Source organism: Macrobrachium nipponense, chromosome 30 (assembly GCF_015104395.2).
Source record: "Macrobrachium nipponense isolate FS-2020 chromosome 30, ASM1510439v2, whole genome shotgun sequence".
Classification (NCBI taxonomy): domain Eukaryota; kingdom Metazoa; phylum Arthropoda; class Malacostraca; order Decapoda; family Palaemonidae; genus Macrobrachium; species Macrobrachium nipponense.
Genome location: NC_087218.1, coordinates 31,436,619 through 31,453,205, shown reverse-complemented (window position 1 = coordinate 31,453,205; position 16,587 = coordinate 31,436,619). Strand labels below are relative to the sequence as shown.

The 16,587-nt window shown below is 32.6% G+C and overlaps 1 protein-coding gene across 2 annotated transcripts in view; it reads right to left on the bottom strand.

Annotated features, from left to right (window-relative positions):
* Window positions 1–237: 237 nt before the first annotated feature.
* LOC135202402 (RNA polymerase II subunit A C-terminal domain phosphatase SSU72-like) overlaps window positions 238–16,587 on the bottom strand; it is a 244,495-nt gene continuing 228,145 nt past the window's right edge. For both annotated transcript variants that reach the window (XM_064231794.1, XM_064231795.1), the window contains exon 6: window positions 238–3,469. In XM_064231794.1, coding sequence (XP_064087864.1) covers window positions 3,368–3,469 — 102 coding nt within the window. In that variant the 3' untranslated portion in view covers window positions 238–3,367. The remainder of the gene's footprint in view (window positions 3,470–16,587) is intronic.

Here is a 16,587-nt window from a genome sequence, read left to right as displayed (position 1 = left end):
GAGGGCTTGGAACGGATTAGCCATTTTACATGTAAAATGTGTTCCAAGATATGAAAAACTCATGATACTAAGGCCGCCTCGGAACAGATTAGTAATTTCGTATCTCGAGGTATGTACCACTGTATTTCAAATAAGTAAAATTACTGTACTAAGGAAATGGCAGCAATTCAACAGTTTTTCAGATAAAATTGGTTTTTACAATTAAAACAATAATAATACATGAATAAAAACATAATAGAAAAAGAATAACATTTATTACTACTATGTACTTACATTATACTGCATTTTTACAATACTGTATTATACCATGGCATCCTTCAGTGCTTAAGTATGGAACTACTCATTTTTTCATATGTGCACTTGATATTCAGATCAATCAAATAGTTTCATTAAACTCTAACAAAAGAGAATTACAAAATACAAACCACCTCTGGTCTTCATTTGCAAAATAACTAAACATCACAATTAAATATACGTACATAAAAAAAGATGCTGGTACATCGTCAATATCCATAGGTGACTTTCGTTGACATTGACCCTGATCCAAACATTAAAAATTATGTCTGCTTCAATATCAAATGAGTGTTTAAAACTGGTGTGCAAAATCTGAGACACTAACTAAAATAGATATCCAATCACCTGGTGCATACATACTATAGTACCTCAAGATTAGTCAACAAACTGCTTTTTGTATATTACTGGAAAGTACCCAATCTAATTACAGTCAATATATAAATTTTATAAAATGCCTGAATCAACACTTCTTTTAACAATGATAAAAAAACCATAATGGAATGCAGACATTAACACCTGTCTGCAATAACTACTAAATGTTATTACAGTTTACTGCTGTAACCTGTAGATTCCTATATTATACTTTAAATGATTTTTTTTCACAAAGTTAGACTTATGCCCTAACAACTAAATGTAGTAATGATTACACAATGGGAAAATATTGTGTTCAGTCTTCCAAGTCTCTTAGTACAAATGAAAATCTGAGAACCAATTTAAAACTGACACCAGACCACTCTTTTATACTATGCAATTCAAGGATCATTGTTTACTTTAGTATGTATATACTTATATAAATGCAGTAGTATACTATACAGATTTCACAAGTGGTTATATAATATATCTATTCCGTCTAATTAAATCTATCACAGTCTAGCAAACAAAACCCTTCTATAACTACCACTTGGGATATATTTGCTGGACTATGTTAACTGAAAAAAGCTATTGCGTGTTTAAACATCTAAATAAATGCAACATCTGAGCCATAATAAACTCATTTGCAAATGAGATAAAATATTGAATATTGCATCAAGAATATTATCTATATAAATTTTGATGCCTCCATTGTAGTCTCAAAAGAAGAGACAGAGGGACTCTGAAGGTATATTTAGTATCTATTTAAAATTCAAGTGGTTTGAAATGATTGTGTTTAACTAACTGATAACCCTACATGAAATCCATCCTTATCCTACAGCATTTCCTTACAACGTATATAATTCCAAAGTTCACCGAATATTTGCTAATGTAATATTCTTAAAACAAACTAATGTTGTTGAATTCCATAAATCTTGGTCATGTATCATATAATAACTTTTTTATATAAACTCTAGCCATAACAAAGAACTTGTGCATAAGATGGGAACACAAATACATTTAAAGAGTAAAAATCTGAAAAAGTTATTTGGCATTTCCTTACATAGGCAGATAATTATGAGGAGCAACTACAAGCAGTCCCCAGTTATCGGCAGGAGTTCTGTTCCCAGTGGGGTGTTGATAAGCAAAAATCGCCATTAGCTGAAACTGCGATTTATGGTGCCAATAACAAGCTAATGGCACCTCTGTTAGGTATGTTATGGCGCCATAGCTCTATTAGCGGCACCTTGTGGCGCTGATAACTGAAACTGTTCTAATTATGGCTCCATATATTGCCAATTTATTTTACAAGCGCCATAAAACCGGATCGCCATTAACCAAGTCCGCCAATAACCGGGGACTTCCTGTATTAGGGAAAAATGAGAGGAAGAAATAAAAAACATTAATTAAGAATACACGTCTTGCAAACAATATAGAAAGCAGTCAAGAATATCTTGATTGTGTGCAGGCTTGAGACTGCTAACCAGGTAAGGTGTTAGGCTAAAGCTTTAAGGAATCTCAACCTTCCTTACAACATGCACCAGCTGCACTCTTATCTGCTTTTTTAAAATCACAATGAAAATGAAATTTTTCATAATTTATTACATTTTATACTGTATATACTACTCATTACCACCAATTTTTATTTCTTAATCTGTTTATCAGTCAAGTATAGGACATTTTTACAAGTCCTGACTAATATTGCATTAGTAAAGTCATTCTTGAGATTAGATTAGAAAGGCCATCCTAAAATCTGTCTGTGTCAAATCATACTCTGACCAGTTTTGGGTATAGTTTCAAAATATCATCAGATTATTTCTGTTTTCTTTACATTACTTTAAGAAAAACAAATATTGCATGCATAAACAAAGTGATGAATTGCATTACGTACTGTATTTCATGAATTATAGATTTGGCACCACAAAGCATCAAGTCTGTTATGTTACTTAGAGGACACCTTATTAAACTTTAAAACAGATCATTCTTTATTGCAGAAAACATATCTTTCCACAATACATGATCTACAAAAACAAGTGTAAAATTAAACCTAAGATACTAATCATCACACCATTCCTAGACTAAAGCAATACAAGACAAGATTTACATGAGCATTTATCCAACTTACAGAGTACTTGTAAAACACCTTCAAATAGAGTACTTGTAAAATACAGTGACTCGCATCTTAACAAACTTCAACTTAACAGATTCCTGCACTTATCAGCTATGTTATTGTGATAATTTTTTTATATGGTACCATTTTAGATGTATTACATTTCTAAACAAATCTCTTATATTGAATGTCAAGTGTAAAGTACAAGTTAGATTAGTTTAGGAACTGTGGAATCGCTGTTAGCTGTAAGATATCTACAAAATATTCAAGTGAAGTCTATAATGTAGGATTGTGGTTAGTTAACAGACTTTGTTGCTCATCAAAAAGCCAGACCCCCAGAGTGTTTGCTAAGCTGAGTTGTCACTGTACAGTATACCTAAACCTGGAATCCCTCTAAACTTGAAGACTTGAGAGGTATACAGAGGCACCAAAATTGTCCTTGGTCATATCCTTGGTGAAATCTGTACAATTACTTAAAATCAGATACATGTCAATAGCACTTTTAAATGTAGATAACACAAAATACTGTATCTAAAATTACAAAAAGTTTCAGTTTCAATCATGATCATACAAAAAGGAATGAACCTATAGACAAACTGATTCTTTTCAATCCTAATAAAACTGTACACAGTGAAGTACATTTCGTTGACATTTTGTTTCAAATTCATGTAAAAGTTCATCAATATCATTGTCTAAGTCTTCTGTAGTTGAAAGCTGAAAGAAAACAAATTTCCAGATTAATTCCACTTGCCAACTATTAACAAATAAAAATTTTCCTTAAAAGGTAAATAAATAAATCATTCTTTACTATGTTTAGCTTGCCAAATTTAAAGATTAGATTAATATGAAAAACTTATGAAAACAGTTGAGTAAGCTGTCTACTCAATTCTGATTTACATAAAAAATTTTTAGTTTAGTGGTAAAAACTCAAAATGGTATATTTATCTCAACATCAAGATCTATTAAGACAAGCTATTCTGACTGCTATAATTATGATACTCAGTAATAATAAACTGTCTCCTACAGCTATCACTCAGTAATAATAAACTGTCTCCTACAGCTATCATGCTTTGGCCTAAAAAAAGAAAAAATCCAGTTATACAACTTTATTTTAAGGCTTACATCTCCAAACATCAACACTTTTTTTTAACAAAGACCTAATTCATAACCAATACTGTAGTATGGAAACATCCAGCAAAAAAGATATTAAATAATAAATATTTCCCTATTACAAGTACCACCTGCCTTGCAACCTGCTCGACATAGAACCACTCATACTTACCACCATACTTCTGGCAGCGATAAGAAAAATAACAACCAGAAAGTTCTCAGTAAAGGAATTATCACTGTTTTTTGTTGATAAACCAAGGGCTACGAAAATTGGAGAATATGGACCCTAACATAGAACGGTTGCCAAGATTGAATGGTACAAGAAGCAATGCAGCCATACTGAGAAATTTACAAAGAAAAGAAAAAGTGTACAATTCAAACAAAGCTCAGTATGTTTTCGAAGAAAAGTACTCCCTACCTACTCCTACCCCTACCATCTTTAGCTGCCATTGTATTATATAAAGAAAGCTTACATAGACGATCCCCAACCAAGCACTAAAGGGCTGTAAATGTGTTTTATTTAATCAATATTTACACAAATTTTCTTGGATTTCCATTTTATGTTTTTGAATTTATGTAATTTTGATTTGTGTACACTGTTTACAGCACCTTAAGTTCTCTTGTACTTTTCTGTTCATGTATACAAATGTTTTCAATTTTTTTGTTTTCGAAGTAAATCTGAACATATGATTTTGTATGCAAATGTTCTTGGAAACAAACAACTGTTTGAGTTGTGCAGTGTCTCTCCTAAATGCTTAATAAAATAAAACATGAGGTACATAAAAAAATAAAACAAGTGCAAAATAATATAATCAAATAAAATCATTGCAATAACTGAGATGTTGATATGCAGTAGTAAAAATTTAGTAAAAAGTAACATAATTTATAAAATATTGTGCAGTAGGCAGCACTTATAAGTAGCAGTCCCAGCAATGTATGTAAAGGAGGCCTTGCACTCAATTCATTTATCCAGCATGGCATATTATGATTATACAATTAAACAATTTCAGAATGGCTAGATTGGAGGGACTGACTAATAGTTTAGTGATAGTTCTAATGGGTTCATTATAATAAAAAAGCTAAAATATTACACTTCCCATGCAAAAACTAATTTAATTACCATTCTAAGAATAAAATAAAAAAAAATTACAACAAACAAAGAGGTCTAGTCTATAGCACAATATGAGTGACACAATACTCGCTAGTATAAAGCGTGGTAAGGGAACACAACAACGTTACTGACTGAATTTTTAGTAAAACAAATGAATACAGGTTCACAATCCTTTATTCAAAATTTTAAAGACAAAAACATAAGGCTGGTGGTCTGGTGTGCTAACAGCTGACCCGAGTCATTTGGGTCTGCTGCTACTCAAATTATTTTTCTTACTGAATCCCAAGAATTGACCTCAAGGGCTGTCCGCACTAGGAAACACTGTTTGTTTGCAAACTGTTTGCAAAACAATGTTTCCTGTCCAGACCTCAGTTGTCATCAGGATACTTGTCAGTGCAGTAGCCTCTGTATTCTACTTGACTACTTTAAGGCAGTTGAGGAGGGATAAGAGAAAGAAAAAGCCTACCTCTAATGGCAGGGGAGATTCAATTAGGCTTTTCTTTTTCCCTTTCTTATCAGTTTCCGACAAATACCTTTCACAGGGACGAATAGGGATTCAATGCTGCAGGCTTTTTTTTTCAAAATCTAAATAATACATTTGATGGGGAGGTAATTTATTCACATCCGCCTATTCGCTCCATTTCCCCCGACCCCTAAAAATCCCAGGATGCACTGACCTCCCTTTACCACCCTCTATCGCATGAAAGCAGTGATAGATAAATGTAATGGTTACTATTAAAAAAATTTCCCTCACCAACAAAGCCTAAATATTAAATTTAAAATTGAGATATCACCATTATATTTCTCGCAGCGAGTTTTATAGTGTGTTTTGAAATTGAAAAACTGTTTGTAAAAAGACAAAAGGGCGTATATGTTTCAATCCCCCCCTAAGCATAAGAAAGAGTAGAATTTTAAAAATCATATTACACTAAAGACAAACTACATTCTTTTGAAAAACTCAGTACCAAATTTATTTTTAATACCTTTAGGATTAAACGAGCAGTTAAGAGTAACATTTTTGCTCAAAAACTTTTAAAATGCCCTCCTGAAAAAGTGAAAAAAAACTGAGATATACCACTAAGACTTGGTAGTGGTGATATGTTCTCAAAAGATTTTCAGCTCAGATTAACCTTTTTTTCATTTCCCACAATATTTGCGTAAACTCGTGTTACACCCTGTATATACATACATATATACACATATATACATATATAAATTATATATATAAACATATAGTACATACAATGTAAATGTGTATATATACATTATGCATGTATACATATGTATATATAAACATACATTATGTGTATATATACATATAGACAGAAACACTAAATGTTTTCCACTCTGGATGGGAAACAAATATATGGTATAAAGCAAACATGTTTCCTAGTGTGGAAAGGTCTTTAGAAACCACAGGCAAATAAAATAATTGCACATTGATCTACTGAGCCTTTGAGTCCTAAATAATCTCTCTTAGGAAAAGAGAGTGCTAATTTGAGTCTAACCAATGGGTATTAGCACATATGCACATTGTTTGTAGGGTTGATACCTTGAGTGTGTGTGTTCTTAATGTTTTAAAAATGTGTGGTACAGGTACTAATACATCTTTGGAGGACAAAAAACAAACAAATTTTGTCAGTCGCTTAGACTATAAAGGCTGTAACCAGGAGGTAAACAAATGGATTAAAATTCCTCACACTAGACATTTTTAAAACTGATCAAACTCAGAAATACACTTTATGCTTATGCAAATTGTAAGAACATCATTTAGTAACGCTATGAGCTAAATTAGGGGTAAATGGCAACTTTTTTTGTAATGGAAGGGCAGTCTGACAGAGGACAACAGCCCCCCCCCCCCCCATCCCCCCCCCCCCCTCACAATGCTTCAGGCATTCGTTGGTAAATAATTGAATTTTTTTTATCCCATTTATCCCCCATGATATGCATTCTAAGGCAAATGAAAGAGATTTTGTCTGAAGAGATATCATCACTACTTGACGTAGAGGCTGATGATGACTACAAGATTCAGAAGAGCAGCTCAGAAGCCTGTAGCATAGACTGATTAAGATTTATCTGATACTCAAGGAAACCCAATGCAAGTGACCAGACAGTAACTGATAAGGAGAGGATTCCCTTTACTTTTTGTTCACCAAAAGGTGTGAAATTTATTGTTTAGAATAAAGGAAACAAAGAGTTATTTTAGAGGATTTTTGAGGATGAAGTCATAGAGCACATTGTAACAGTAACAAACAGATTTGCTAACCAATTTTTAGATGAATAGTATAAAGTTTGCCTACATCATCACATGCACTGAAAGGGTATGATACAAATGAAAAGGAAATTAAACCATTCAATGGTCTAATAGCTCAGTTTTAAGGAATGACATAAGAAAGAAAAACTTTCTTTTTACATTTCTTGCTTGTAACCTTCAGGAAATAAAAATGCAAAATAAAATCTTTCATCCTTCCTTATTCTCCATTATTTAATATCCTAAAATGTTTTAACTAATAGTAATATCAGTGTAAAGACACACAAAAAAAGCATAAAATTTAGCAAAGACCAAATGACTGCTCTGCAAGTGAAAAAATGTTAAGATACGGGAATGGCTATGTCTTCATTAATGATGCAGTGACTTCCAACATGCATGCAAGAACCTAACACAGTGATTAGTTTTGCATGGGAAATGTTGTAATATTTTATCCTTTTTTCTTTTATGAATTCCTCAGAACTATTGATGAATTGTTAGTCAATCCTTCCATTCCAGCCAAACATTCTGAAATTGTTTATTGTAGAACCATATGCCATGCTGGAATAAACGTTATGAGTGCGAGGCCTGCTGTATTTAGCATTTACTGTAATGTACATAATATACATTACATATATGATTGAAATACATCAACAGAAGTCCATTATGGTAAAAAGATTGAAATACTGGTTGTACATTACATTACAGTGCTATGTAGGCACTTCATATAGCAAAAATAGAGTTTTTATAGTAAAATTAAATTTTATTGCATACTTACCGAACAATTATACAGCTGTAGGTTCCCTACACAGCAGACAAAAGGTTCAAACTTTTGCAGTGGTGCTGCTATCACTGATGTAGGTGACGTCATCTACCGCCACTTGAGGGAGGAACAGGTGTCATCAATTTGTTATGCCCAACCATCCACCTGTGGGGAGGGAGGGAGGGCTTTAATTAAATAATTGTTCGGTAAGTATGCAACAAAATTTCATTTTATTATGAAAATTCCATTTTTATTGCAGTGTCTTACCAAACAATTATACAGTTGATTACCCATTGCAACAATGGGGGCTGTTGATGTATGCTTAATTCAAAAACATAACAGGATTCTTGAAAAAAAGACACACAGCACTGTTAGTGCTTGTTGTATCTTACCTTGTAAGAGAGCTACTGCATGAGAATACTGCCTCTGGTTGATGCTCATATTACGTAGTAGAGAGCTTGGATGTCTGTCCAAAGATTGCCTCTACATAGAGTGGAATGCCTTTGCAGCCATGGCAGTTCACCGCTGACTTGACAAAGGTGAAAACACAATATTGCCCTTGCCCTGGGTAAAGACCAGATACTGCATACAAGTGAACAACAAGTCACCTACACCACCTTAAAAACCTAAACCCACCATATTAAAAACAACAGACTGGCGAGTACTCAAAAGTAAAAGTACCTCCAGCTTCCCTTGACACAGCAACCTTGATACAAGGCAAATAATACAGAGGGGCGAGGGACTCACCCCCCGTGTCGTTTCTCCTAACACCATGCCGGCTATGGCAAATAGTACCAAGAGAAATACAGTCTTCAAACACCCTCTCAATCTCATTCAGGTAATGAGATGCAAACACCGACTTTGACCTCCAAAAGGTACTCTGCAAAATAACGGCCAGTGTCAAATTATGTCGGAACATCTGAGAGGTCGCCACTGCTCAGACTTCGTGTGCCTTGAGTTTTCAACATGGGATAATCTTCACTGATATGAGAATGTGCATCAATAATAAGTTCTCTCAAGAAGAAGGAGATCACATTCTTTGAAAGAGGACGAGAGGGATTCTTCACCAAACACCACAGTTGAGAAGATGGTCCTCTTATTTTCTGTTCTTTGGAGATAATATCTAAGAGCTCTTACTGGGCACAAGTCTTTCCTCTGCCTCTGGACTGAGAATATAGCCCAAATTCTTGAGAGCGAAGGAGTGGGGCCAAGGTTTTGTAGGGTTTTCATTCTTGGCTAAAAATATTTATAATAAAATAAGGTTTTGTACATACTTACCCTGTAATTATATATATAGCTATAATTTCCATGTATGGCAGCCTAATTCAAATTTCGCGGGTAGCACTTCGATTGCTCAGTGTAGGTATACAGTGTCGTTCCCCAACGGCAATACTAGGAATGAGTAATTAGCTAAGCACTTCATTCTGTTTTATGCATAATGTCCATTAGAGGGAAGTCGGTGGGTTCTGATCATATACCTACTGGATAAGTATATACAAAACCTTATTTTATTATAAAAAAATATTTTTGTATGCGAGACTTACCCAGTAATTATATAGCTGCTTCCACATTGAAAAGAGGTAGGATTGTGTACATATTCTACTCCAAAGCATAAGTATGTAATGAATTTAAACAGAAAAGTTGCTAACATTGAAAAAACAATGCTTGTCGTCCTATCATTTAAGAGAGCTATGCAGATGAATACAAGTAGCGTTCAAGTTACAATAATTTGTCATATAATTCAATTTTACAATGGGGTTAGCAATTGATGCTGATGTGACAATGTTTTGAAAATTAGCAATTGATGCTGATGCAACAATGTTATGAAAATATTTTTAAATTTTGCTCACAATGGGTGCAGGCAGCAGCATATAATCAGGGAGCAAGAGAGACCAAATTACAATAGCCTAACTTTATCCCATCTTCTAGTTAAATAAGTTCAAAACAGCAAAAGAAAATGATGAAAGTATTGTTTTAATGTTATACTCGTTGCATAAATGTGTACAGCCTTAAACAACTGAACAAGACACAACCTTTTTGCTAAGTGCAACCGAATTGGACAATAACAACATCCATTTGGCTTGTTTCAACCATTGTACGATAGTAAACAATTACCATAGTTATGTTATAAATGATGTTATGTAGAATAGAACTGATATATTTTATGTAATAACCTTTTTGCTATAGATCAAAGATTAGTAAGGAAATATGCAGTTAAATTTAAACCAACTTGTAGCTGAAGCTGAGAAAACTGTTCCAGCAGCTAATAACTTATCATGCATTACAACAATTTATGCCATCAAACACAACCGCAGATAAAATTGAGAGAAAATAATTTAATAAAAAGTATTGGTCTTGAAAGAATATATTTTACTGTTGTTTTCACGTCGATAAAAGCTAAATAATGTAAAGCTTGTATTACGATGAAATAAAAGCGAAAATATCGAACAGAATCACATATTATTGACACAATAAACATGCTTTCAACGCAATCTGTTAATGGAAAAAATTATTTATTTCACAACAAGGCATATTCAAGTTATATTTCAACTTAAAAATACATCGTATAACAAAAAATAACCCTGTCTCATATAAGTAAAGTATCTACCTATTCGTTTATGTTAACTAGAAGCAGGAAAATTTCCACAAAGTTGAGTAAAATACAGCAAAATAAACTCAGGTTCAGAATCAGCTGATTTCCAACCCAATAGTAATACAATAATGTAAGAATAATATAATATTATTGGATACAGCGAAGTAATGCATAACTTTTTAAAAGATTCATGGAAAAGGTGCATATTTGTTGTGTTTGTAATTATATGTAGCCATCAGAAGCCTAACATCGCTCAATGATGCCGATATCAGAACAAAGCTGATTCTCCTTTCGTGTCAAATTTCTTTTTATACTGAATTGTTAGTCAGAATGCACTGAACCTCCAGAATTATCTTATATTGATAATAACTGTACCACATATTTGTACAGAGTATACTGTAAGCTTGGCTACAGTTTTCGTATGTAAACAATGTGTCATAATATGCGCTAGGCTAACTCTTGCTAGCGTTATTCAATTTCTCTTTGCACCGAATGATCACAAGCTAATATGCATTGAACTTAAGAGAATTAGCTGAAATTAGTAATTACTATAATGTATATGAATAAAGTATATGTACTGTGTAGTGTAGGTTAGGCTACCTTATATGTAAAGATGGTACTGACTACCCTAGTGCAGGCTAGGCTGTATTCGAGATACATTTTTCCAACAAATGATGGGGTTTTAGGAACCTAACCCCATCATAAAATACTGATTGCTTTCTAGAAAATAATTGATCAATATCACTATAGGTAATTTGGCATTTAAGCCTGAAAACACTCATAATGTGTGAATAACATTAGCATTTCATATATTCACAAATGTATTTGAAATATAAATGTATGCATCTCTAAAAAATAATAATAATAATAATTCTATATCAACAAGTCATTTTTGCATTAAAGAATCAAAGCCAATCGGACTCTAGTAATGTAAAAACACTGCTTTATTCTCCAATTAGTGATAAATGAATAAAACTAATATCATTTATAAATTACAGCAGTCGCTGGTTATCGGCAGGGATTCCATTCCCGGGGGTGTGCTGATAAGCGAAGACCACTATTAACCAAAACTCAGCTATTTATGGTGCCACTGGTTATTGGTGCCATAAGCACCCTTATGGCACAACATAAGCAACCTCTGTCAAGTATGTTATGGCACCATAACTCATATTGGGGCCATAAGGCGTTGATAACCGGAATTCAGCTCGTTATGGCGCCATAAATCATCGATTTATGGTGCTTTGAATCACCGATAACCGAGTCCGCTGATAACCAGGGACTGCCTGTATATAAAATAGCATTTCATGTACTCAGATGTAATAAATAAATAAATAAATAAATAAATAAATATATATATATATACAGTAAGTCCTCGGGTTACGCTGGTCTCGACTTACGATGTTTCGTGGTTACGAACGCGCCCCCATAAAAATATAAAAAATAATATTTTGCGTCGTTCCGTCTTACGCGGTTTTAGCGTCGTAAGCAACGTAAACAAACGCGAACTAGTTCCAGGCGCACGGCGGAAGAATACGCTTTTGTGGGGGAGAGGACGGCGTCGCTTCGCTACGCTCAGTCCTCGCCCATACGCCATTTTGGTTGTTTACACTGCCTCTCTCTCCCTCGTGTTGTATCGTTTTTGTAACTTTTTGCTCTTTGTTATGGCTCCCAAGCGCAAGGCGGACTCTTCTGATGGTAGTGCATCGAAGAAAAGAATGGCCATCACCATGGAAATTAAAGTGGACATTATAAAGCGATCCGAGAAGGGAGAAACGCCAACAAACATTGGCCGCTCGCTTGGCCTTGAGCCGTTCGACGTTGCTACCATTATCAAAGATAAAGAGCGCATCGTTGAACATGTGAAAGGATCTCTCCTATGAAAGCGACAGTGATAACTAAGCAGCGTAGTGGTTCTAATAATTGAAATGGAAAGGTTATTGGTGCTTTGGTTGGAAGACCAAAATCAACGGCGTATCCCAGTCAGCCTTATGGTGATTCAGGAGAAGGCGAAAAGATTGTTTGAAGCGTTGAAAAAACGGGGAGAAAAGGGGGAGGGAAGTGAAAGTGAAGAGTTTGTGGCTAGTAGGGGCTTGGTTTATGCGATTTAAGGCTCGGGCCAATTACCATAACCTTAAATTGCAAGGTGAAGCTGCTAGTGGGGATGAGAAAGCAGCGAGTGAATTTCCTAAAGCGTTGTCTGAGATAATTAAGGAGGGGGGTTATTCTGCTCAGCAAGTGTTTAAGCGTAGACGAGACAGGTTTGTTTTGGAAACGTATGCCTAACCGCACTTACATCGCCAAGGAGGAGAAGTCAGCACCCGGTCATAAAGCCAGCAAGGAGAGGCTAACTTTACTTCTTGGGCGTATGCTGCTGGCGACTTCAAACTGAAGCCCTTGTTGGTGTATCAGGCTGAAAATCCAAGGGCACTCAAGGGCATTTGGAAGGGTCAACTACCAGTAATTGGAAGTCCAACAAGAAGGCATGGGTGACACTTGCAGTGTTTGTGAGGACTGGGTTCGTAAACCATTTTGTTCCAAGTGTGGAGCGTATTGCGCCTTCAAGGGTATCCCCTTTAAGGTGTTGCTAGTGCTGGGACAATGCCCCTGAGGACACCCTGCCCAGCTGGGAGACTTCAACCCTAATGTCAAGGTGGTTTACCTTCCACCTAATACCACGGCCCTTTTACAGCCTATGGACCAAGGAGTGATTGCTTCGTTCAAGGCCTACTACCTACGAAGGACAATTGCTATGGCTTTACAGGCAACTGAAACCAAGAAGGACTTGACTCTGAAGGACTTTTGGAAATCCTACAACATCCTTGATGCTGTAAAGAACATTGCTAATTCCTGGGCAAGGAGGTTAAGCAAACAAACATGAATGGTGTCTGGAAGAAAATTTGTCCTCAATTTGTGAATGATTTCCATGGGTTTGAGGACACAGTTCAGCTAGTTGTCAAGAACGTTGTTGCCCTGAGTAAGGAAATCAATTTGGAGATGGAGTTGATGATGTTACAGAGCTGCTGGAGTCTCATGGCGAGGAGTTATCTGCTGAGGACCTGATACAACTGGAGAAGCAGATAATAGAGGAAGAAGAAGAAGCACCCACCCCAGAGCCTAAGGCTTTCACAAGGCAGGACTTGATAAGAGGTTTTGCAGAGTTGCAGCAAGCGTTGTCAACTTTTGAGGCTCAGGATCCCAACTTGGACAGGTTCACTAGGGTTTCCAGAGGCGTCATGGATTTGATGCAGTGTTACAAGAGATCTTTGGATGAAAGAGGTCGCTCTCTGTTCAGACTAACCTGGAGCAGTATTTTTAAGAATAGTAAGAGGCCTGGCAGGAGATCCTGTACCCTCTCCTACCTCAGCTGCCTCTGCTAATCCAGCACCTTCTGAATGTTCTGCTAAACCAGACTCACCTGCCCCAGTATCTCCAGCACCTTCTGTAGGTTCTGCCTCACCTAAAGACTCACCTGCCCCAACATCTCCACTAGTATGTTCTGCCTCACCTAAAGACTCACCTGCCCCAACATCTCCACTAGTATGTTCTGCCTCACCTCAAGAATCACCTGCCTCAGCATCTCCAGTACTAGTATGTTTCTGCCTCACCTCAAGAATCATCTGCCTCAGCATCTCCAGCAACTTCTGGAGGTTCTTTTTCTCTTCACTAACCTTCCCCAGTCTCTCCAGCACCGCAGCTTCCTCTCCAGTGTGCAAGCCAATCAAAGACTAATAAAGGTAAGGAATTGGTTTCTTCCTCGGTTGGTTATTGATAGGATCTTTACATTAAAAACTCATGTGGTATTTTTCAATGTTACCGACTTACGCTGAAAAATCGTGTTGTTCGATGCATCGTAACAAGAACGGATTCTACGTCGTAACGTCGAGGTACCCCCTTGTATAAAGTATATAGATATAGGTATATATATATGGTATATAATACTATGATATATATATATATAATATATGATCTATATGGTCTATGTATATATATATATTATTATATATATATATATATACATATATATATTAATAATAACATATATATATATATATTAGTACATATATAGTATATACATATATATGAAATTAAATATAATAGTATACCTGAAATAGATTTACATATATAAGATATATACAATAATAGAGATACACACTATATATATTATAGATTATATCTTATAATAATTGTATATATATTATATATATATATAATAGTGATATTATAGTTAGTATATACATATTATAAAATATAGATATATATTATATAATATACATATATAAAATATATATATATAATATATTATATAGATATAACCATGATCATAGATATATATGCATATATTATATATATATATGTATATATCTAGATATTATATATAATATATTATATATATGGATATATGATAATACGTTATATTAGGATATATATTATATTATATATAGATACACACACACAACACAACACACACACCACACACACAATTATATATTATATATAATAATATATATATCTATATATATATATATATATAGACACACACACAAACACACCACCACACATAGTATATATATATATAACTATATATATTTATAATATCTATATAGATATGATATACACACACATACACAACAACACAAGATATAATATATAATATATATATTATATATATATACACACATTATATCTATCTATACTATATATATATATATTATATATTATATTAATTAGAATATATATATATATATATATATATAAAAATATATATACATGACATCAATATTTATATATATATATATCTATATATATATTAATATATATATATCTATAATATAATACATATATATAGACAATATATATATAAATATATGATGATAGATTAGAGTATTATAATAGTAATTATATGATATAATATTATAATATAATATATATATATACAGATATATATATATATATATGTATATATATAGTATATTATCTATCGAATATATATACATTATATATTCTAACATATATATATAACTATCTAGTATAGTATAATCTATATATTACATATATATATACATATCTCTATACTTATATTATATATATATTATAAATATCTAATAGTAATATATAGTAGACAGTATAGATATAAATATGATAAGATATGAGATATATATATATAATCAATAGTATAATATATACGATATTATGTCGACATATATATATATTATATGATCAATATATCACTAATATATCATATACATTTATATTATATATCTATATACATATATAGTATATATATATATATCTTATATATATACACACCTTATGATATATTATATATAATATTATATATAATCTATATATAAAATAAAATATTATTAATATATATATAATATATATATATAAGATATATAGTATACTATAATATATTATCTAATATGTATACATACATATATATATATTATAATTTTTTATGTATGAATATAATATATATTACATATAGTATATACAGTTTATCTATATTATATATATAGATATATTATATATATATATAATATATATAATATAGATTACCATATATATAATATAATATATATATATATATAGATACATACTATAACGGTAGTAATATATGATATATATATATATATATATATATAATATCGATATATTACTATATATATACGGTGATGAGCGTATTATATAGTATATATATATATATATATAATTATATTAATATATTAGATACATCACAAATACTAAATATATATAGTATAATATAATATATAAGTATATCTATATATAATACTATGATATATTATATATATATATATTATAATATATTATGCATCATATATTATATACTATAAATATATATATATTATATAATATATATTAAGTAGTGATATATAATAATATATTAATCATAAATCACTATAAATATATATATATATATATATATATATAATCTATATATCACCAAATTCATTTCATTAAACATAAAAATATATTTACGAATAAC